Raw genomic sequence first — 21,519 nt, 5'->3', positions numbered from 1 at the left:
ACTCCAGAGTGAGATTCCTCAGTGCATGGCTCACAGCCCTTTTATAGGGCCAGCTGTGGCCTGATAGGGCTGGCTACACCTGTGGTCAGCTACTCCCTCAGCTGCTCTAACTCCTTTAATCCCAGCCACAGCTATCTTCAGGGCTGTTTTTAACCCCTGTTCTGCAGGAGTTGGACAGCCACCCCACTACAAGGCCATTGTAGCTGCAAGGCAAGAATTCTGAGCAATGTCACAGGATCACTGCTCCAGAATAAAAGTGTTCACACAGAGCTAAATCAGGAACAACTCCATGTGTAGACAAGTCCTTAGATTTGTTAATACAGAATTGTCCATTATGGAAAGTTTACAGCTTCCTCTGCAGTGACTAGTACTGGTTACCCTCAGAATCCATCAGTGGAGGAGATGGAGCAATGATCAGATCAACAACAGTCCTATGTTCTTATAACTGAGAAAGAGGAATGTAGGCAATACCATTATTGTCCTGAGATGCAGAAAATCTATCCAGCAGACAGCCTTTCCAGCACTGGGTCCTCCAGAGAGCTCCTACACACAGGCAAGTGAGAGCAGGTGCCCAGCAGGCAGATGGTTCCCACACTGGGCTGCTGGCTCTCATCAGTGGGGCTCTCTCTCATGAGACATGGCAAAAATAAAATCTACATCCATTCAAGAGGCTGCATATCATCCCTCTTCAATCCAAGTTAATCACAGCTTTATTTGACTTGGTTCATCACCGCTATCTATGCATGGATGTTGCACTTCTCCCCACACACCTCCTGCACCATTCAATAGAAATTACCGCCCCCCCCCGCCCCACAAACTACTGGTCACAGTTCTCCTTCCACACTCTTTTTCTTGGTATGGTTTGTAATGCTTGGGAGAAGGGGCTTAACCCTTTGGTGAATGCTGGAAGGCACAGCAGCAGTTTTCAAACAATGCGATTCATTTGACTGACACGCCACAAGAAAGTGCCTGGCTACATCAGGCCACACTGGAAAAGCAGCAGTGGTACATTTCTGGCCACATAAGAGCCCCCTTTCCCTGTAAGATATTTTCTGCCTTGAGGATGGGTGCATTCCACCGAACAACATGGAGTTCCAGTACGAGGAGGGGCTCTGAATGGACAGGACTGCTCCTGGTCTATCATTCACACTTGAGATTAAATCCCAAAGACTGTAACCCTCTTTACTCCCAGACAAGGTGCAAGGAGAATGGCCATACACTCCTCAGCACACAGTTACAGTTTCAAAGCCTCCCCAAAGCTAACAAGTACCTTTATCCAATGCCCACATTCTCTCTTTCCAGGTGCATCATCCAGGGCCTTTCCCAGCCCTGCCTGGGTACGTCCAGGTGTTCTTGTTTTCCAGATATGCCAACTATGTTCTACTACCCTGAAGGATCTCATTTTCCAGGCCTTTCTGGATGTAAGGGAAGAGCGTCTTTCTAGGCTGAACCTTGTTCATCATGAGCGGGGTCAGCCTGTTCTATTAATGCAAGGTCAGGAAAAGGATGAACTATCTCGTTGTCAAACAGTGATGATGAGCCCATGTTAATAAATGAGCCCACCAGGATGGAAATGCATGTCTGGGCTGCTAAATGTTGTCCCACAGGCCTGTGATCTAGCCCAGCTGCAGCAGCCCCACCCTGCCTGGTCCCAAGAGGATGGACGGGGCCCTGTGGTTATCTGTCTCTGTTCCTTTTTTAGAACTCTGTTCTTAAGTAAATACACTCATAAAAGGACTGTTCTAAGCTGCTTGAAATTTTTGTAACAATTGCTCATCTGAACGTCACAGTGAGCTTAGCACATCAATGGATCCATTCAGGTTCTGTTCAGACAGGTGTGCTGCAATAAACAGTCGGTCCACAAGCAGCCTGCTAGGCACCACGACAGCACATGCAATCCCTCTCTTCCATGATGTGAAGAGACAGGAATAATTCTAAACACAATGTTTTTAAAATGTAACAGAACACGGCCAAAACCACGAATAGATCATTGTACTGTCTGCAGTGCTTGTGTCAGCAGGTGGCGCCATAGAACTGTTTTCCATGAAAACCTGCTGTTGTGTCCTGCTCGAGAATTTCAAAGCTCTCTACTGAGGTGTAGGGCTGCCAACATTGTATTTCAAAATCATTATTAAGAATAAGAAGCAGCACTCACCTACATTCGCCAGAGATATTTCTTGCTGCTTTTTAAGCCCTCAGCAACTCCCAATCTTGTTGTACAGAGATGAAAAAAAAAAAAAAAAAAAAAAAAAAAGAGATGTCCCTTGTAATAATGGATGTTGGGCAACCCAACCAGTGTGATAAATCAGAGACCCAACAACCAGACAGCTAGAGGCTATGGCCATTTTACAAATGCGGAAATGGAGCCATGGAGAGATTAGAGATCAAATTTTCAAAAGCAGGTTCTAATTTTAGGTGCCTCAAGTGTTGGGTGCCCAATGCATAGGTCCAGATTTTCAGAAGTGGACAGGACGTTGAAAGCCTTGAGACACATTAACATAGATAGCTGTATTTATATAGTAAAATGTGAAAGTTCCTCTTTAAAGACTTGAGGACTCCTGACGGAAAAAAATGGTGAGAAACAGAAACAATCCTGCTGACTCAGTCTTGTTTTTCTTCTCTTTTTAATTTTTGTTCAACCTTTGCATGAAAACAGGGTCCTTTCTTTTATGAGAGTTTCATCTGTGGCAGCTGTTTATTCCCGTTATAATATCATGATCCTACACTTGTGACATCATAATCACCATAGCAATTAACTATAGTATTAAATGTAGTAAATAGATTGTGGTAACTTCAGCTGGGACATATGCATCTGAAGCAGGGAAACTTTTATTGATCCAAATTCCTGGGCTCAATTCACCACTGCCTTGACCTTTGTGCAGCCATTGACACCAGAACAACCAATCAGAATGGTAACACTTTTACACCCACTTTGCATTAGTAGGAGTGTCTATGCAATAGGCAGAGCAATGCAGAACTACGGTCTCTTTTGCATGTAAATCTTAACAGATGGTAAGTGAGAAATAAATACAGAGAAATAGAGTTGTCCCTAAAAAGGATATGTATAAAGGGTGAGCGGCACTGAAGTCAATGAAGGTATGCCCATTTACAGCAGATGCAGATCTGGCTTAATGCTTGTTGAGAAGTTCCATAAAGTCCTATTGACTCTTTAAATCAGGGATGTTGTTCCCAAGCCACCTCTTTGGAGAATGGACTGGGACCGTCTTTTTGTTCTGCTTTGGTACAATGCCTGGCACAATGGGGTCCTGGCCCATACTTGGGGTTCCCAGGTACTATGGTAACACAACAATAAGCAGTCTGGAGAAGGAGAGGCAGTAAGGATACTTTGAAGTGAGGGTGGTGGACAACGATATCATTAGGAAATCCTTAGAGACAGGAGTGGTAAGAACATTAGGTGAATGTTATATCCAAACCCCACCAAAATTAGATTCCACCTTTCAAATGATGTGTAGTTAGGGCAGTTCCCAACCTTAAAACTACAGTGCTTTAGCTGTAGCTGTGAGTGCTCAAGCGATCAGTTGCTGATTAAAATCACAGTTTCTTTTCTGTGTTGCATTGTTTTCTGGACCCAGTGATGTGCCTTGAGAATGGCTAAAATGCCTTTTAATTTAATTCACTTGGCACCTTTTCTCCTTACTACTCTCAGCATTTTATAAACGTTAATTACTCCTCCCAACAGCCTTTTGAAGTATTACTCCCCATTCACAGATGGGGAAATCAAGGCAGGAGTTCAATGACTTGCTGAAGGTCAGAGAGTTAAGCCTGGCCTACACCTACAAATTAGATCGACCTAGCTACATTGCTCAGGGCAGTGACAAATTCTGTGCATTGTGCAACATAGTTAGGTTGGCCTCACCCCCACTGTAGATGCAGCTCCATCAATGGAAGAATTATTCTGTTGACCTGCCTCTCAGAGAGGTGGATTAACCAGGTCCTGGTCTACACTACAGGGAATAAGAGTGGGGAAAACAGGACAGATAAGGAGCTAGGAGAAAGTGAAATGACTCTGCTGGGTGACCCAAGAACCTACCCAGGACAATGAGTTTCTCCTCAGCCAGTTGGATACTTTCCACTCCCCTCCAACTGCCCACTTTGTTCTTGGGAGCAGGGAGATGACTCAAATAGGTAGAAAGCCTGTTCTGTGAAGTGTTTATAGTCAGCGCCACTCAGCTGAAAGCGCACAACCCAACATCTGGCCAGGCCCTTTACTCACACAATCAAATTGTCCAAAACAGGTTTCCAGCGCCACTGATGGAAGAGGACAGCTTTGTACAACCCAAGTGTCATTTTGCAGACTTTACCTTAAGGAATTAGCTGGTGGCAACAGGCCATTATCTTTAAGAACCAGCTATTAAAGAGAGAGGCAACACACACTGAATGAGCAGGTGACACTCCTATCCCAGTTTAATTCCCAGAAGGATTCATACAAGCTCTTCTCAAAACAGTATCAATTTTGTTTAAGGTCATTCAAACAATGCTTTGCCAGTGAAGTGACCAATCACACAGCATGGACTAGAAAGTCCCAGAAGAACAGTCCTGGCTGGCAATTTGTGAGCAAACTACAGGCTCCACCTTCCTTGAATTGTGAATCACTTGTTTGCAACATTGCATCCCTGCCTACAAAGTCAGCTGGTTCCACCAGGTCACAAGCAGAGAAACTTGACTTAATGGCTACAATTCCTTTGCTCTGCTCTGCACTGAAGTGGTTAGGCCAGCCTGTGTGTGTATCAGTGTGCAAAACACGCTCAGCCTTTTCTGCACCCACTTTGCTACCTTTTCATCCCCTCCCTCCCCCCGTCGCTGCTCTCTGCCTAAGGAGAGCTACTTACCTCTCCCTCTAAACTCCCTGGTCACACGACCGTCCTCTCTGCAACCCTTCCTGCCCCCGGGAGCCCCCCGTACCCCTTCAGGAGCAGGCTCTCCCATTTGCCATGGACTCTATTGCAGGTGTCAGATGGAGGCGCCGCAGAACACTCCCCCCACCCCCAGGAAAAAGAAGGCGAGGCACCAGTTCACAGGCAGGTGAGGGCTAGAGGTGGGCGTGTCTTGGAGCGCGTGGGCGTGGCCGGCAGGTGAGGGGCCGGCCGCAGGTAGCCGAGGCCGGCATGAATGGCAGCGAGAGGGGAGCGCGCGGTCCTGCTCCGCCGAGCCCCGGAGCCGGAGGAAGAGATGGGGCGGCGGCAGAGGTAACGTGTGCGTGCCCCGACCACGCTCCTGCCCCTGAGGGTGGGAGCGATGTCCGAGCCCTCCGCAGAGCCCGGCTGGGGGCGCGGATCCGGTTCTCTCCGAGCCTTGGCCCGGGTCCTTTCTTTGGGGGAGCAGCGACCCCCTGTTCCAAAGCCTTAAACCCCAGAGACTGCAGCGGGGGGACCCCCGCCAGAACAGACACAAAACCCAGCTAGCCTCAGCTTGGGAGTTTGTGTTAGTGTCTGTGGAAGGTGCAATAGCCAGACACTCAGCTGCCATCTCCGGGGGGGGGTCCTCCCTTATTCCCCATTGTCACCGCCCACCCATCCCCTTCCCCAGAGGAGCCGGTTGTTGGGTAGGGGGATGGATCGACCCTGACTTGGGGGAGGAGGGGGTTCTGTGTTCCAGAATGAAAGGGGGTAAGTCCATTGCAACTTGCTGTTGAGTTGGGGCTATATTGGAAACACTTTAAGTGGCTTGCCCTCAATCCAGCCAGGAATGTCACAGCTAAGGCCCCAATCCAGCATATGGAGCCACTGACCTCAATGAGGTTTGGAGGTTGGTCCAAACATGGAGAATCCATAGGTGCTGGAGCTGGGGGTGCTACTGCACCCCCTGGCTTGAAGTGGTTTCCATTAGATAGGGGTTTACAGTTTGGTTCAATGACTCTCAGCATCCCCACTGTACAAATAGTTCCGGTATCCCTGGCAGTCAGTGACACAGGCCCTGATCCTAACACCTCACACCAAAGTCAACTTTGTGGCAGAAAATCCCTGTGCTGTCTCACAGCCCCAGGCTAGCCCTGCCCCAGTGAAGAATTGGTGGTGGGGCATGTTAGCCTTTCTCAAACACCTTCAACAGAAATGGAATCTATTAAAGAACAGCTGGTTCTCGAGGAGAACATGCTGGAGCTGGGAGAGTTCTCACTGGTACTCACTGCTGGAGGACCTATGGCTGGTCTGGATGGTTATATGAAGCCAAGATACTGATTGCATGTCCAATCAGTGCTGGCCCATGCAGTGGTTGAGGCAGGCTGCATAGAGAAGCAGAAGGTACGTTTTGTCTGTAGGTACAGGACACAGGGGATGGGCCATAAGGCATCACAGGATCTGGTTAGCCACAGCTGGACAGGGCCAAATGGCAGAAGTCAGATCAGGCTGTGGAACGCCCCACAGGTCAGGCACTGCTTTCCAGCTCCCTGGTTTCAATTAAGCCCATTTTAAAGATAAGGGCCAGTTGCAAACTGTGCTCCCAGCCTCATCCCATACACTGGGGGGGCCTGGCCGTCCCTGGTTGCTGCAGGTGCAGAGGCCCTGAGTCATGCTGCAGTTCCTGTGCCCAGTTCAAAACCGATCTGGGCCTCACCACCATGGTTAGGGCAGATTTCATCCAGAAGTGAACAGCTACTGAGACAACTTCTGCCCTCACGGCTGCTTAGAGTTCAGCAGGGCTGCAGGGGTGGGACTGAGTGCAGAACTCAGCCCAGGAGTTCTCTGCAGTTAATGATGGTCCTGGTGCTGTTCTAACTCATGGCAGTAGCCAAGACGTCATTCTAAATCCATCCACTTCTTGGTCACTCTGCTTGGTCACTGGGCTCTGCAGGTGCTTTTAAACCTGGCTCCAAAATCAGGCACCATCAAAAGCAGAGGATTTTCGTCTGATCTTCCAGATGAGGCCCACCCCAGTAACCTGGCTGATAAATCACTGGAGTCTTGTACATGGGTGTACTGGTGATTCTGGAGAGCGATCACTGTGCTCACAACAAGAGCAAGGGGAGTAATACAATGAAGTATAAGGAAATGTTCCCCTGGAAAAGAACACTCTGCGGAGAAACAAGATGAGCAATAAATAACCAAACCCCAGTGTGACAGCTACATTCCTTCAGGTTTCAGAGTGGTAGTCCTGTTAGTCTGTATCAGCAAAAGGAATGAGGAGTCCTTGTGGCACCTCAGAGTAACAAATTTATTTGAGCACAAGCTTTCATGGGCTAAAACCCACTTCATCGGATGCATGCAGTGGAGAATACGGTAGGAAGATATATATTTACACGGAGAACATGAAAAAATGGGTGTTGCCATACTAACTATAATGAGAGTGATCACTTAAAGTGGGCTATTATCAGCAGGAGGAAAAGAAAACTTTTGTAGTGATAATCAGGATATAAAAGTTTTTTTTCTCCTGCTGATAACAACCCACCTTAAGTGATCACTCTCATTATAGTTAGTATGGCAACACCCATTTTTTCATGTTCTCCGTGTATATATATATATATATATCTTCCTACCGTATTCTCCACTGCATGCATCCGATGAAGTGGATTTTAGCCCATGAAAGCTTATGCCCAAATAAATTTGTTAGTCTCTGAGGTGCCACAAGGACTCCTCATTCCTTTTACATTCTTTCAGTCACTCAGACCCTAAACCTTTGGAAATGCTTGAGTGCTTTTAAGACCCTGCTGGAATTCTGCCAGAGGCCTGGGTCCCTACAGTTCAAGGGGCAGCCTCGGTGCCTGCTATAAAAGTATCCTTGACTGTGTCCAGAGCCCTTCAGCTATTCAGGCCAAGACCTGCCTGTGATCAATTGTCAGAATCTTCCTCTGACAGCTGCCTGTATTCCCTAATCCTGGCCACCAAGTGGGAGTGAGGTGAGCAAGAGGAGATGATAGATAGAATGAAGCTTTATGAGTGCATCTATTTTGTTTCCCTGCCAGAGTGTTTGAGGAAGGCTACCTGCAGCCAAAATAGCTTGGGACAGGTATTTTGCAAGAATGGTCCAGAATATTAAAAATACTAGGTGGAAGAAAACCAAAATGCAGTAGGGGGTGGGGGGGTTTTCTGGTTAAAGTATTTTACAGTATTGCATAGGTCCTCCGCACATGGGGTGAAATTCACTTCACCCACATTGAGCCTGAGTAATTGCTCTGGCTTTATAGTTGTTGAAATGTAGGGAGCTGGGGAAGCAAAAGCCATCCCGTCTCTAACGCAGAGCCAGGTGCAGAGGTCCCATTCTGGAGTTCTATCCGCTGGCTGCTTAATAAGAGTCTTGCGTTTTTCAGCAGCTATCCCATGCATGTTTAAAGGCCCATGAGTAGCAGAGTCAGGAACTGAAGCCAGATTTCCTGGGTTCTGATCCAGTTACAGAAGCAACTACTCTAGCTCAGCACACAGTAGATAAGAATTTTATCACAGATGTTGGAGAGATTCAGGCAAATATCATTACCAAAGAAGTCAGGGCTTGTGGCAAAGGAAAAAAAAATTAAAAAGCAGTAGTGATGAATTTTACATTACAGAGCTCGAATCTACTCCAAACATGAAAGCGATTCCTTGCTGAATTTCTGGATAATAAGCATCTGTTTAATTTTGAATTAAAAGGAATTAGGGTAAAGGATAGGGAAACTGAAAAGGGTACCAGGGTGTCTAAATAAGATTAAATCTATAAAAAGAAAGAATCAGTGTAGCATTGTACTAGAGAGAGAGAGAGAACAATGCTGCACTGATTGTGTGTGTGTGTGTGTGTGTGTGTGTGTGTGTGTATACACACACACACACACACACACACACGTGCTGTCAGGGCAGGTGCTACCAAATTTTAGATGCAGTATTAGAAATGCCAGAGGGTAGAGGTAATAATGGGCCTACATACGTGCAGTGATGGACCGACTCCTATTCTCTGCACACATGATTCAATAGGAGAAGCTAAGTGGGGCCATGAGCCTGCATTTGGATCCACTGAAGCCAGCTGGGCTCTGCAGGGGCATAGAGCTCTGGCCACCTGGACCAATTGCAGCCTCAAAGAGTAAAGAAAGAATCAATTCTCCTACACTACTTCAGCCTGGGCTGCGTTTTGGTTTTGAGTCAAAACACTATGGAGCTTGGCAGATTCAGGGTTAATCCAGGTGAAATGATGATTTGGGCTGAGTTTGGCATTGACCTTTGGGGTTTGTTTAAAGCTGAAACTCAAAAGGGGCCATAGGACCTTGTTGGTAGCACCATGGTTAGAGACATATGCCAGCAGCATCACACTGTTTAGTTAAGTTTAAGGTGGAAAATAAGAACCTAGCTGCAGGTTTTGTTGCTACATAAATTACTACTTTGAATTATTAAACTGGGATTGGCTTTTTTTCTTTGGGTCTTTTGTGGAATTTGCTTTAATGTTTCTATATTACTGAGATTTGCATCTAAAGGCTGTGCATGCTGATAAGCATTTTTTAAAAGGCTAGTATGCATGCTGGAGAGAGAGATGTCTTTAAAGGGGCATTTCTGTAGTTTAGGTTTTGAGATTATCACCTAGGGAGGCAGAGGAAGCTGAATCTGGTTTGAATTAGATCCATAGGGCCAAATTTTGGTCTCTGGCTAGATCCACATTAGAAACTTTTGCCCATATAGTAATGTTGCCAGTGTCTTTTTGTATGACATCATGATGCTGGCAAAAGCCTCAGTGTATAGGCAGTGATAGCAGCTAGAGTGCTTTTGCTGGTATAGCTTATTGCATTCAGGGACTGGTATAAACTGCAGAGGCAAAAGCACTCCTTTCCAGTATAAACTGTACCTACAGTGGGCAAGTTTGCCAGTATATTGCAAAACTGTACCTGCAATGCTTTTCTAGTGTAGACTAGACTCAGTTGAACAGGTGTAAATGCAGAATAACTCTGAAGTCAGTGGAACTATTCCTGGTTTAAGGCCCATTGTTTTAACGTGTCTTTTAAAATTGCTCAGCTAGCAGTGGCTTTTCCTCCGTATCTTTTATGGTTGTTTACTTCCTTGTATGTCAAAAGGATCTTGTGAGGCAATCAGAGATGTCAAAACTGTTCTGGTAACAGGGTTCATTACCATGGCTGCCTTTGACTGGCTGCCTCTGCAGCAGAGCACAAAGCTTGCTGTCGTCTAGTATAAATACAACTTCTTATTTCTCAGTGAGACACCAGAAGATAAGAAGTTAGGTGATTGCATATGAAATTTTGAATTAGCTCAGATGCAAAACTTGTCAAGGTCTCCCAGCTGTTCCTCTCTGTGCAGAACGCTTTGTTGTAGCCTATGCATGATGAGAAATAATTACTCATTCGATAGCTGGGTGTATGTTTATATGCACCCCACTGACCAGATTCTAATTCAGTTCTTAACCAACAATTGTAAGTCAAAGATAGTGCTTCTATTTAAGTTGCTTACCTGCTTACCTACTAAGCTTACCTGCAATGCTTTTCTAGCGTAGACTTGACTCAGGGTGACCAGATGTCCTGATTTTATAGGGACAGTCCTGATTTTGGGGCCTTTTTCGTATATAGGTTCCTATAACCCCCTACCCCCATCCCAATTTTTCACATTTGCTGTCTGGTCACCCTAGACTCAGTTGAACAGGTGTAAATCCAGAATAACTCTGACGTCAGTGGAGCTGGGGGGATGCTTTCAGTACAAACCTGTAACTTGGGGCAGGTTTGCCAGGGTCTCAGGACCTGTCGTGAATGCATGTGGCCTGAGTTGCAGGACAAGCCTGGCCCATTTGTGAGTCAGCGTGAATCTGGCTGGTTTCAATCAAGTTTTGCTTTGTTTGAAAAAAACAAACCAATTTTTTCTGTGCTGGGCTCAGTTTCCAAGGGTCTGACTCACCCCTGGTTCTGCAAACACTGGCTCCTGAATTTATTTTAGGGGTGGGGACATAGCATTGTTGCTTAATAATATGTCATCACGAGATATTACTTTGGCACACAGTAAAGAAAAATAGGTGGGAACCGTCCTGTAAGTGCCTCTTTGATACTAAACACTTGGACATGCAATAGCCAAAACCATTTAAGAAACATAATGCCCACCTAAGTCAAGCCTGTTTCAAGTCTATTTCTATTGACTTCAGTCAGTGCTGGATCAGACCCTCATCTTGTACTATTATGACCACATTGTGGGGAGAGCCTCCCACTTCACAAGGTCCTAGAACCTGGGCTCCAGCTGAGCCCAGATGTCTATACTGAAACGAAACAGCCCCGCAGCCCGAGTCAGCTGGCACGGGCCAGACACAGATAACTAATTGCATCTATAAGATACCTTTAGCATCTACAGGATGGAGAACGTCAAGATGTGAATGAACTTGAAAACTTCTCCAGTTATAACTACCCCAAACCTCAAAGGTTACTGTAGCTGGAAAAGCTGGATTTAAATCCAACTCAATAAACCAGAGCACAGTGCCATGCACAAAGATCCTTCCATGGCGAAAAGGTTCTTCTAGGAATTGGCATTAACCTGTGATAAATGCCCCTCTTTGCCACAGGGTTAGGTTCAAGAATCTTTCTCTATTGGCTGAGTGGCTATGGGGACCGTGCAGATTTGGTCTGGATCATTAGTCACCGAAAGCAGTTACTATGTGGCAGCTGCTAACAGCCTTTTTGAACTCTTTTTTTTTTCCCCCACCACTCTCCGCAAACACATAATCTATCACTCTCCTAGCTGTCACCTCTTAAAAAAATACCCAATTGCATCTATTACCCTATGTCCGTCCTCTGATAATTAAACCACCACCACGTCACTGACATATTTAATGGAGGAGTACTAAAGGCCACCCAGACTCTGGAAAAAATAAAAAACGAACAATAATAAGTAAATAAAAAGATTTTAGAGTCTGTTTAATAGCATCAAACGGTCCAGATTTGGCCCACAGACTATTGACTATCTCTGTCCATTCATGCACCTCAAATTGAACATAGAAGTATGTTGGCAGCTATTGGGTAGCACAAAGTCATGCCAGCCTGCCCAGGTAAGAAGGGGTGGCATTTGCCTAAGCTTCCAGGATCCAGCCAAATAAAGCTCATGACCAGAATCCACCCTGGTGGTGACAAAGGCTGAGACCTACATGGGAGAGGATAAAGGCAGGTAAATCTGTTGCTGAATTTAGCACAGCTCAGCTAGCTGGGCCCAGTTCCCAGCTAACACCGGCTGATTTATGGCTTTACATCCCTACAATACATTGACTGTTTCCATAGGCAGGCCGCTGACATGAGATTGTGGGTTCATTGGAAATCAAACTTCAAGGGACACCTAGGAGGGGAGGGGAGCGAATCCTTGAGGCCTGAAATCAAAGGCAACATTCAGATAGAAAAGCTGCATTTGTCACTGCGCTTAGCCCCATGATGTTGCTGGTGAAACTAAGGCACTGCAAGGGGAAGCGCAGCAAGACAATGGGAGAGCTGGGAAGACAACCCAGAAGTCCTGACTCTACTTGACATGCCTCTTCTTTGCTGGGTGCTCTCCTTGTTCTGCTGCAGCCTGATCACCTGGCAGATTTATGCCTCACTCCTGGCAGAGAGCACTTGGCTACAGTCTCTCTCAGCTATTATGTGAAACTAAGTCCCTAGACAGCAGCATTTCCAGACGTCTGTTAAGAGATCTCCATTACAAAGGGAATCGCTGGCACACAAAGGCAGCAGAATATTATTGGCTGCAATTGACTGAGGAAATTACTCTCTCCCTCTAGAAATGTTTTGCATAACTGTGCTCTCCAAGATCTGCTTTAATATCAGAAACTGGCCCATGGTTCAGAGTTCCTAGTAAGTCTTCATCCCTCCCTAGTCCTGGGGAGACAAGAGAACCACAACTGGACTGGAAGTTCTCCTTCCTGAAGCCACATCTCCCACCCTCAGCCCTGCAGTGGGGGGAGGAGGGGTCCACTCCCATGGAAGTGCATTGCCATTCACGCACCTACATATTTATTATCTGGCCCATCACTAGGGGCCCAAAAATTGCTTTCTGGTGAAGTACAAAGCAGTTACAGGAGGATTCAAAAGTTTGAGAAGCAGATCAGTCACCCCTCCCCCAAAACCATGAGTGACTTAAAAACCAGATTCTCCTCTTTTTATTTGTCTCCTGCTTTCTCATCCTACGTCTGCGGCACTGGAGCTGTGCTGCTTCCTACAGCAGCCACAAGCTTTTCCCATTCACTGTAGTTAACCCACCTCTCCAGGAGGCGGTCGCTAAATCAGTTTCAAAGTGATCAAAACTAACGTTCACTTCCCCAAGCCATCGTTTTATGCAGAGTTCTGGTGGACCAGCTGGGCCTCGTAGCAACTAGGCTAATGGGGCCTGTGCCCTGGGGCCATGGCCAATTAGGGGGGGCCTGGAAAAATGGATGCGCCCCAACCCACTCCACTCAGCACTCCTCCCGGGGAGCAGGGTCGGGGCGCGGAGGCTTGCCTTGTTCCGCTCGCCTGGCGTGCCTGCCAGTGAGCAGGGCAAGCCCCCAGACCCCGACCCCACCTCTGGGCAGGAGTAACAAGGGGGTGCAAAGGGGACTGCAGGTGGAAGGGGTGAGGAGGGGGCTCCCACTTGCTCTGGCTCAGGGCCCCATAAACCCATAATCCAACTTTGCTTATAGCCTTCCAGCACATCAAGTGCACCTAGACTCAAACCTCCGAAAGCCAGGAAATAGAGTTGTAGGAGGCTGGCCTGTACTATAACTGGGGTCTAGAGCAATCTGTGGGTTAAAATCAGCTCCTCACTGGGGAGCTGAATCTGAGGCTACCCTTGCCCAAATGACTACAAGTTTGCCCCTGTTAGGGCACAGCGGTCTCCAAGGTGATCTTATGACAGATGTGAATTACAGAGCCTTTAGAAAATTAAAAGATGCTCAAATGTGGGGGACTGAGTAATGAGAACCCCTTGATTTAATGATCCCAAATTTTCACCACAAATACTACCCCAGCCCCAGCTGTGGCATACCAGTTTTCAAGACAATCTTCCTCTGTATGCGGATTTTATAGCACTTTTATTTTTAAAGCTATCTTTATTTAATTTAATGGGGGGAGGGGTTTGCATCTTGGGAACCCTTTGACTAAAGGACTTCAGCTTGCACCCCTAACCCTACCCCTTTCCCCAGTGTGACACATCAATGTTATGTGGGGCAGTAGCATACCCCAGTTAAAATGGGAATTTGGGTGTAACCTTAACAGGAGTGAAAAATTCTCCAGCAATCCAGTCTTTTGGGTCAAAGTATTTTTAAGGTTTAGTGTAGCTTGTGCACAGCTTGATTTTTCTGTGGCTGTTTGCAGGGGCTGGGCAGAGGGCTGTCTCTATTTGCTGTTTGCTATGACTGCTTTAAAAAGGCCACACAACTAACTGAAAATACAGTACTTTGAAGAGTGAAATTGATAGATGTGAACACTTGCATCAAAGGGCATGGCTGCCCTGTAGCACCCCTTTCTGGCCAGCATGGTTCTGCCAAGGCTGACCTCAGTTTCCCCTTCACTCAGGGACCTTTACAAAGGCCAAATAGTCTAGATATTCAGAACATTCCCCTGCTGGCATCCACTCGATTAAGTCCTGCAAAATAAATCTCAAACTTACCAAGTCTTCATCCCAGTCTCAGCTGGTCCCAGCCCCTCCTCCCTGAGGGTCTATCTTCCTCTCGATACCACTTGCCTGGAACATGGCCTTCTCCATAGGCTTTCCCCCTTGGTGTCTTTCCTCTGCTGCCTCAGGGCCCTGCAGGAATCTTCTTACTCCCCACAGTGTCCCCCCTTTTAAAAGGTTCAGGTGCTGTCCCTTAAGCCTAGTAGGGCAGCAGGTAATAAGCCCAGGTGCACTAGCGTCCCCTTCCTCTAAAAGATGCCAATCACTAAGACACCTTGGTTTGTGTGGACTGGATGAATTGCTCCAGAAAGCTATTTACTTTTCATGATGAACATGTTAGTGTTTTGACTGACAACAGTCAATACTGACCACGTACCCATCCTTAAAATAGGTCTTTTATTATGGGTGCCTTTCTTGATGCTCAGCAACTCCTTTGATCATGCAGACATTGATGAGAATGACAACTACTTGATTTTCTTTGATTACACCCAGTCCCACTGTTCAGGACCGGAGTGAGGTGCAGGCAGCATGATTACATTGCCCTAATGCTGCTGCTCCCTAGAGCCTTTCATCTTCTATCTATTTAATTAATGCTATTTTCCCTAACAATATTTCTAAAATAAGAATTGAATAATAATGTGGCTTGTAGGGCACTTTGAGACATCAAGTCTCAATAGAAGCTTTGACCTTAGGACTAAACTTGCAAGAGGCAAGTTTTGTAGAAGGCAGGTACAGAGCAACTAACGTTCACAATGTTCTCAGAGAGCTGCTAAGGGCAGGGCTCAGACTCAGAGCACATGGATACTGGGTGGGTTCAAAACCGCAGCACATCACCTTGAGCCAACCACTTATTCTGATGTCAGGTGACTGGCAAACACACTGGCTTGTACCAGAGTGCCAGTCCTGCTGTAAGCATCAAATGACTTTCTTTGGCTCATCAGCTTGGCTCAAGCCATCTGGTAGAATAACCTTTTAAACATTGCTTCTTCAAAGGGGCAGTGGGTACCAGACCTGAGCTGAGATCGGTCACCATAGGGTGCTGCTATCCAAGTTTTGAGAGTGTGGCAGCAGAGCCATGATTGGATGTGAACCAAAAATGTTAAGAACCATAAACATTTGTTTGACATTTTTTAAGGTTTTGTTTTGGGAACCCCTTACTCAAGTTACCTTGAGTTCTGAACACTCTCCCTACCCTCATTCCCCAGAGGGTACAGCAACTGACAGGACACTGACTGAGCACGTGGAGCGCTTTGAAATAGCATCTGTTAAACAGTAAGCGAGTCTCAGCCTTACTGATGGTGGGGCAGTAGCACCCCTTTGATAACACTACTGGTCAAACCCCCATCCAAGTCAACCGAGAGACTCCCATGGACTTCAATGGACTGATACAGCTGATATTCCACTGTGAAATCTCCCCAGGTATAAGGGAGGATGATGGTGAAGAGCGCAGCTAACCCTCATGTCTTGCCCTTTGCAAGCCCTCCCCACACCCTAACCTGCAAGCAGTCAGAGTGAGAGCAGAGGGGCTGCTGCTAGACCAAGATGTGGGGATGGAAGCATGCTGCAGAGCTGCTCTGAGACCCACGGCTGGGTTTTGCAAGGCATTGGTCCTCTCTGTTCCCCATGGTGGAGAAGCTATGCAGAGCAGGCCATCATTTTTAATTGGCATGAACTGGGGTCTGTCTGGGGCTGCTGTCAGCCTCCGGTAGCCCCTTGTTGTTGAGCATGGTGATGGCCGAGTTTCCCCTTTATTTAGCCAATCACTATTTAATCCATGGCTGGTAGTTCCTTGCTATGCCTTCAGCCAGGTGGTTAATACTGTAGTCTCTGTCTTCCAGCTCAGGGCAGCAAAGAGTCTGGTAGGTCAGGAGGCCAGTAACCTTAGCAAAGGGTCAATAGACTCCACCTCTTGGGGTTCTGGCCCCACTACTCTGCTGGGGAACCCAGGCTCAACCACTCCTCAGGGACCCTGTGTGAAGAAGTTGGAACCAGTTTTTCCCAGTGCCTGCCTGCCTCTGACCACACCTGTCTAGCAGGCTGTTTCCCAGACTCACTCTGCGAGCATCCACCTCTGAAGGTCCAGCTACCTGGTTAGCTTCCCATAGTTCATTGCTAAAGGGCCCTGATTTCAGTAGTTCCTCAGCCACTGCTGCCCTGCAGCCTTTTTAATGATCCCAGCTGTTGCAGAGCCACTACTCAGCCCCAGCAGAGGAGGCAGCTCATCTCCCTGTTAACCCTTTAGCAGCTGGGACAGCGTGACAGGGTCTAGGCCAAACTGGGTCTGACAATAATCAAAGGGCTTGAGTTCTGCTGCCCACATTTCAGTCAGGGCTATCTTTAGATCAAATAGAGCTGAACTTACTTGCTTCCCTCCCTTAACTCCTCAAGGCCAGGAAGATATTTGAATTTTAGTAGGTTAAACCATCAGAGGCCATCGGGTAAAGTGTAATGGGTTGTTCATGCACTGTCTATGTCAGGGGGGATTTGCAGGGTTAGCATTATAGGTGGGTCAGATATTGGAGACACTAAGGGGTGCATGGGTCTAGTGCTCTGACCATACATTCCTCCCAGAAAAAGCTTGTTAGATTTTGTTTTGTTTAATTAACATGAGGGCACCCTGGTGCCCAGGGCAGAGAGCAAATCGCTCTTGTTTGGATGGCGCTAGATTGTGAAATGAAGCCCAGCAGGTGGGGCTGTCCTGTGTGAGTTTCAAGAGATTGCTTCCCACAGATGTGGAGTAGCTCTCTTCTTTCTTGCTTCTGAGGCTACATCTACAGCTTCCCACCTCCCACTCCCTTTCCTTTTCCCCCACTGAACTGTGAAGGCTTCCTGGACAAAGGTGTTATTGTCTCTCTTACAGTGGGAACCCCGAAATGCTGGAGGGCAGGACCGATGGATGATGTGCATCACTCATATATTGGTAGATAACTGTACAATTGAACACAGCTTATGCTAATAGTGTTAATTCCTGACTTGCTCCTCTTGGGGTCTGATTTTCCTGGAAGCGTTGTCATTGCCTTGCCCTCAAGTAGCTGAAGACTTGGGGGATATTAATGCTGGAGCTGCCATCAGCTTATGGACAGTCTCCTTTGGCCCAACACTGGATCCGCAGTTCAACTCCCAGCAGGGACAAATTCTTTCCCACCTCACTGACCGACATTATCCTGCGCTGCTGACTTCCAGTGAATGCCCCTCTTGGCACAATGAAGATTCTGACTTAGTGGCTGGCAAACTACTGTAACCCACAAAAGCCAACCCATTCCATGCCATTGTTGGTGATGGGCATGCCATGTGTCACTGGATGAAGCAAGTTGGAGAGACCGTCTAGAGTGGTTGCCTCTCTGATCATCATCGGAGTTTAGGCGGATGTTGTCGGGAACCACCACAGACAGTTATCCTCTGGCTTGTCATTTCACAGCATTTCCTTGGCACGGAGGGAGAAGGCCATACTATACAAAGACACTCATGCAAGCTAAATAGAGCACTTCATTATTTAAACTTGTGTCAGGTGGCAGCAACTCATGCTCTCATCTGGCACAGCGCTGGTGAACGTGGCATAGTTATATATTCCCGGGACTTCCATTAAAGAGACAGTGCCAGCTCAATTTAGGCCCCAGATTTAGGCTTAAGCCCAGTAGAAATGCTTCCAATCATTTATATTTTTAGAAGAAGCAGATTTATTTGGTGTGGACTGAAATGTTCCCCTGCAGTGGTCGCAATCTGAATGCAATGTTGTGCTAGTGTGTGAGAGCCAGATCATCACACTGAACCTGACTGGGAACAAACATGCATGTCCAACTAATCTATTTTCACTGCCCAGCCCCAGCGAGGAGCACAAAGCAACTCACCCGTGTCCATGGGGGAAAGCAAGAGAGAGTCTGTAACATTTGGGTCATAACCCAGCTAAGCACTTCTTTGTTTCAAACATGATGTAAAACCCGGGTGTCCCTGTTCAGAAAGGGGGCGTTAAGTCATGGCCAGCAAACACAGGGGCATCTGTGAGGATGGCAGTCCAGCATGGGGGAAGGACAATGCCTGGCCCATAGGAGGCCATGCAGCTGGAGGCTCCAGGAGGCATAAGAGCCCAGATCCTCAAAGGAATTTAGTCTCCTCACTTCCATTGAGTTCACTGGAATACTTTTCAGGCTCTGGGCCAAGGAGCTTTCCCCTCACGCCCTGTGTGAGTCTTGGGAGGGCCAAGGGTAACTGCACAGTGGGGAGAGCAGGGGCCACAGCCGCTGTATAGTGCCTCAGATAAATCAGATGGCAGCGCAGCTATGGCCTCCCCACCCCTGCATGGCACCCTGGAGTAGGACTGGCCCCACCACTGGAGTAAGATGTTGCACCCCTACTGGATCCCCTGCTCCTTCCACTTATGTGCTGGGAAGTTCTGAGAGGCATCCTGAAAAATACCTGCCAGCGATCCTACAACATAGCTCTGGGCCATGGACTGTGCCTTAAAGAGCAGGGTACGTCCTTCAGCTTGATGGCTCAAGAGACTGGCAATGGGCTACCGAGGATTTCATCACTAGGCCACGTTTCAAATCCAGCCCAGTTCTGTAGCAACTGATGGTTGTTACCAGCCTGCTGTGCTTCAAGGGCCTCTCTGAAATCCCTCAATAGTGAGGAGAGTTAATGGACTGGCACAAACAAACTAGGCCAGTGCTGAGGTATTAGCACTCCAGTCCACTAGACCCTCCCACCAACTCCCTGCAGCATAAAGGGAGGGAATGGGCAGGAGCTGATTAGCAGGGTGTGTGAATGAACATGTAGCATCAATGGGCAAGCCAGGAGCATGTGAGCCCCAGCCACGCACAGTCATTCACAAAGAACCAGCTTAGCTGTTACCCCCTGGCTTGAAGGGATCTGCACACTCTGGAGACAATGCAGAGAAAAGCCCCAGATTCCCTAGCTAGAGCAGCTCAGCTTTAAAAGATCTCATACACTTTGTTCTTACAGCACCTGGTTCTACACTGAAAAGGGACTGTGTCCAAACAGTACCGTCTTACTGAAATATCAGCTCCCCATGTGAGCCTGGAGTCAGCTCCACCAGTGTCAGCAGAGACAGAAATGCAATGTCACTGCTTTTCATTCCTGTTAGTGGGGCTGGCTGGCTCATCGTTAGAAATAAACTTGGAAACAGAGCCCATTTGATCTGGGGGTCCCCTGGGAACCGATGTCCAGAGACCCAGGCCAGTCAGAATCACTTATCACGGTCAAGCCAGACTATTTGAAACCCGCTTACCATCTAGAATGTGTCCAAAACCTGCCAAGCACCTAGAGCAGGAGCGGCCAACCTGTAGCTCCAGAACCACATGCGGCTTTTCAGAAGTTAATATGTGGCTCCTTGTATAGGCACTGACTCCGGGGCTGGAGCTACAGGCGCCAACTTTCCAATGTGCTGTGAGGTGCTCACTGCTCAACCCCTGACTCTGCCACAGGTCCTGCCCCCACTCCACCCCTTCCTGCCCCCTCCCCTGAGCCTGCCGTGCCCTCGCTCCTCTCCCCCCCACCACCCTGAACCTCCTGCATGTCACAAAACAGCTGATCGGGAGGTGCCAGAGGGGCTGCCAGGTGGTGGGAGGCGCTGGGAATGGGGCAGGGGAGCTGATGGGGGGGCTGCTGACATATGACTGTGGCTCTTTGGCAATGTACTTTGGTAAATTCTGGCTCCTTCTCAGGCCTGGTCTACACTATGCGTTTAAATCGATTTAAACAGCATTAAATCGATTTAACGCTGTACCCGTCCACATTACAATGCTCTTTATATCGATATAAAGAGTACTTTATATCAATTTCTGTACTCCTCCCAGACAAGAGGAGTAGCGCTAAAATTGATATAAACATATCGGATTAGGGTTAGTGTGGATGGAAATCGACGTTATTGGCCTCCGGGCGGTATCCCACAGTGCACCACTGACCGCTCTGGACAGCAATCTGAATGGATGCAGCGGGCATGTAAACAGAGCCGGGAACTTTTGAATACATTTCCTGTTTGCCAGCGTGACTCGTCAGCATGAGCGAATGCACGTCCAAAACCAAAAAGAGCTCCCACAGGACCAATATGGGAAGGATCTCATCGCTGTAAGGAGACAAAAAATCTGTTCTCATAAAAGCTCCGTTCATGAACATAAATGCAAAAAGCGTTCGATAAAATCCGAGCTAAAAAAGCATGACAAGCGACAGAGAATTATACGCTCATAAATGGAGGAGGGGTACGGGACTCCAGCCTATCCTAACCACAGTCCAAGCATCTCTGAAAAGTATTACATTCTGCTGAGCTCCCAACAGTTCAAACACAGTGTCTGCGTGGATATCAGGAAAGCTCCTCTTTCTCCCCTCCCCACCCACTAGCCCCCGCACCCCCTGAAGAAGGGAAAAGAAATCATTTTTGACTTTTCAATGTCACCTAGTCTATGTACGAATGCTGCTGGATAGAAGATCGCGATGCGCAGCATGAAGGAGCAGTATCGCTCCTCTCCCTCTCGGTGGCAGACGTGCATAGGACGGAAACTTCCCTCATGAACCCCTGAGTGCTCAATGCTTTACTGAATATGGGGCGATGGGTAAAAACATGAATATTCCTGGTCACTCCAATATACGACAAACGGCTAGTAACCGTCTTCTCATACCAACCTGGGGGCTAACTCAATCAGCCCCTCCTTTCCCTGTGTAAGAAAAGATTCTGTACTGCCTGGACTGTCATAGCAGCAGCATGCTGGGCTCCTCTCCCCCGCACGCTTTTGTCCTCTGGAACTGTCATAGCCCCGGAGGCTCTCCCCTCATTTTAGCTCACTACTAAGTCTTCTTTCTATTCTGCATTCTTTACTTCATGACACCATGGGGGACACTGCTCATGGTAGCCCAGGAATGTTGCGGGAGGGGAAGCAATGGTGGTTTGCAGGGCACCCCTGTAATACATACGGAGCAGCTGTGCTCTTGATACACTGTCCTGCACTTGACCTCTATTCTAAGGCAGGACTGA

The 21,519-nt window shown here is 47.6% G+C and overlaps 1 protein-coding gene across 1 annotated transcript in view; it reads left to right on the top strand.

The window, feature by feature from the left end:
* The first annotated feature begins 5,143 nt into the window (after positions 1-5,143).
* LOC116839678 (hyaluronidase-4-like) overlaps positions 5,144-21,519 on the top strand; it is a 33,622-nt gene continuing 17,246 nt past the window's right edge. Inside the window, exon 1 of the mRNA XM_032805780.2 lies at positions 5,144-5,207. Coding sequence (XP_032661671.2) covers positions 5,191-5,207 — 17 coding nt within the window. The 5' untranslated portion in view covers positions 5,144-5,190. The remainder of the gene's footprint in view (positions 5,208-21,519) is intronic.

Source organism: Chelonoidis abingdonii, chromosome 16 (genome assembly GCF_003597395.2).
Source record: "Chelonoidis abingdonii isolate Lonesome George chromosome 16, CheloAbing_2.0, whole genome shotgun sequence".
In the NCBI taxonomy this organism is placed as follows: domain Eukaryota; kingdom Metazoa; phylum Chordata; order Testudines; family Testudinidae; genus Chelonoidis; species Chelonoidis abingdonii.
This window is presented reverse-complemented; position numbering and strand designations above follow the sequence as displayed.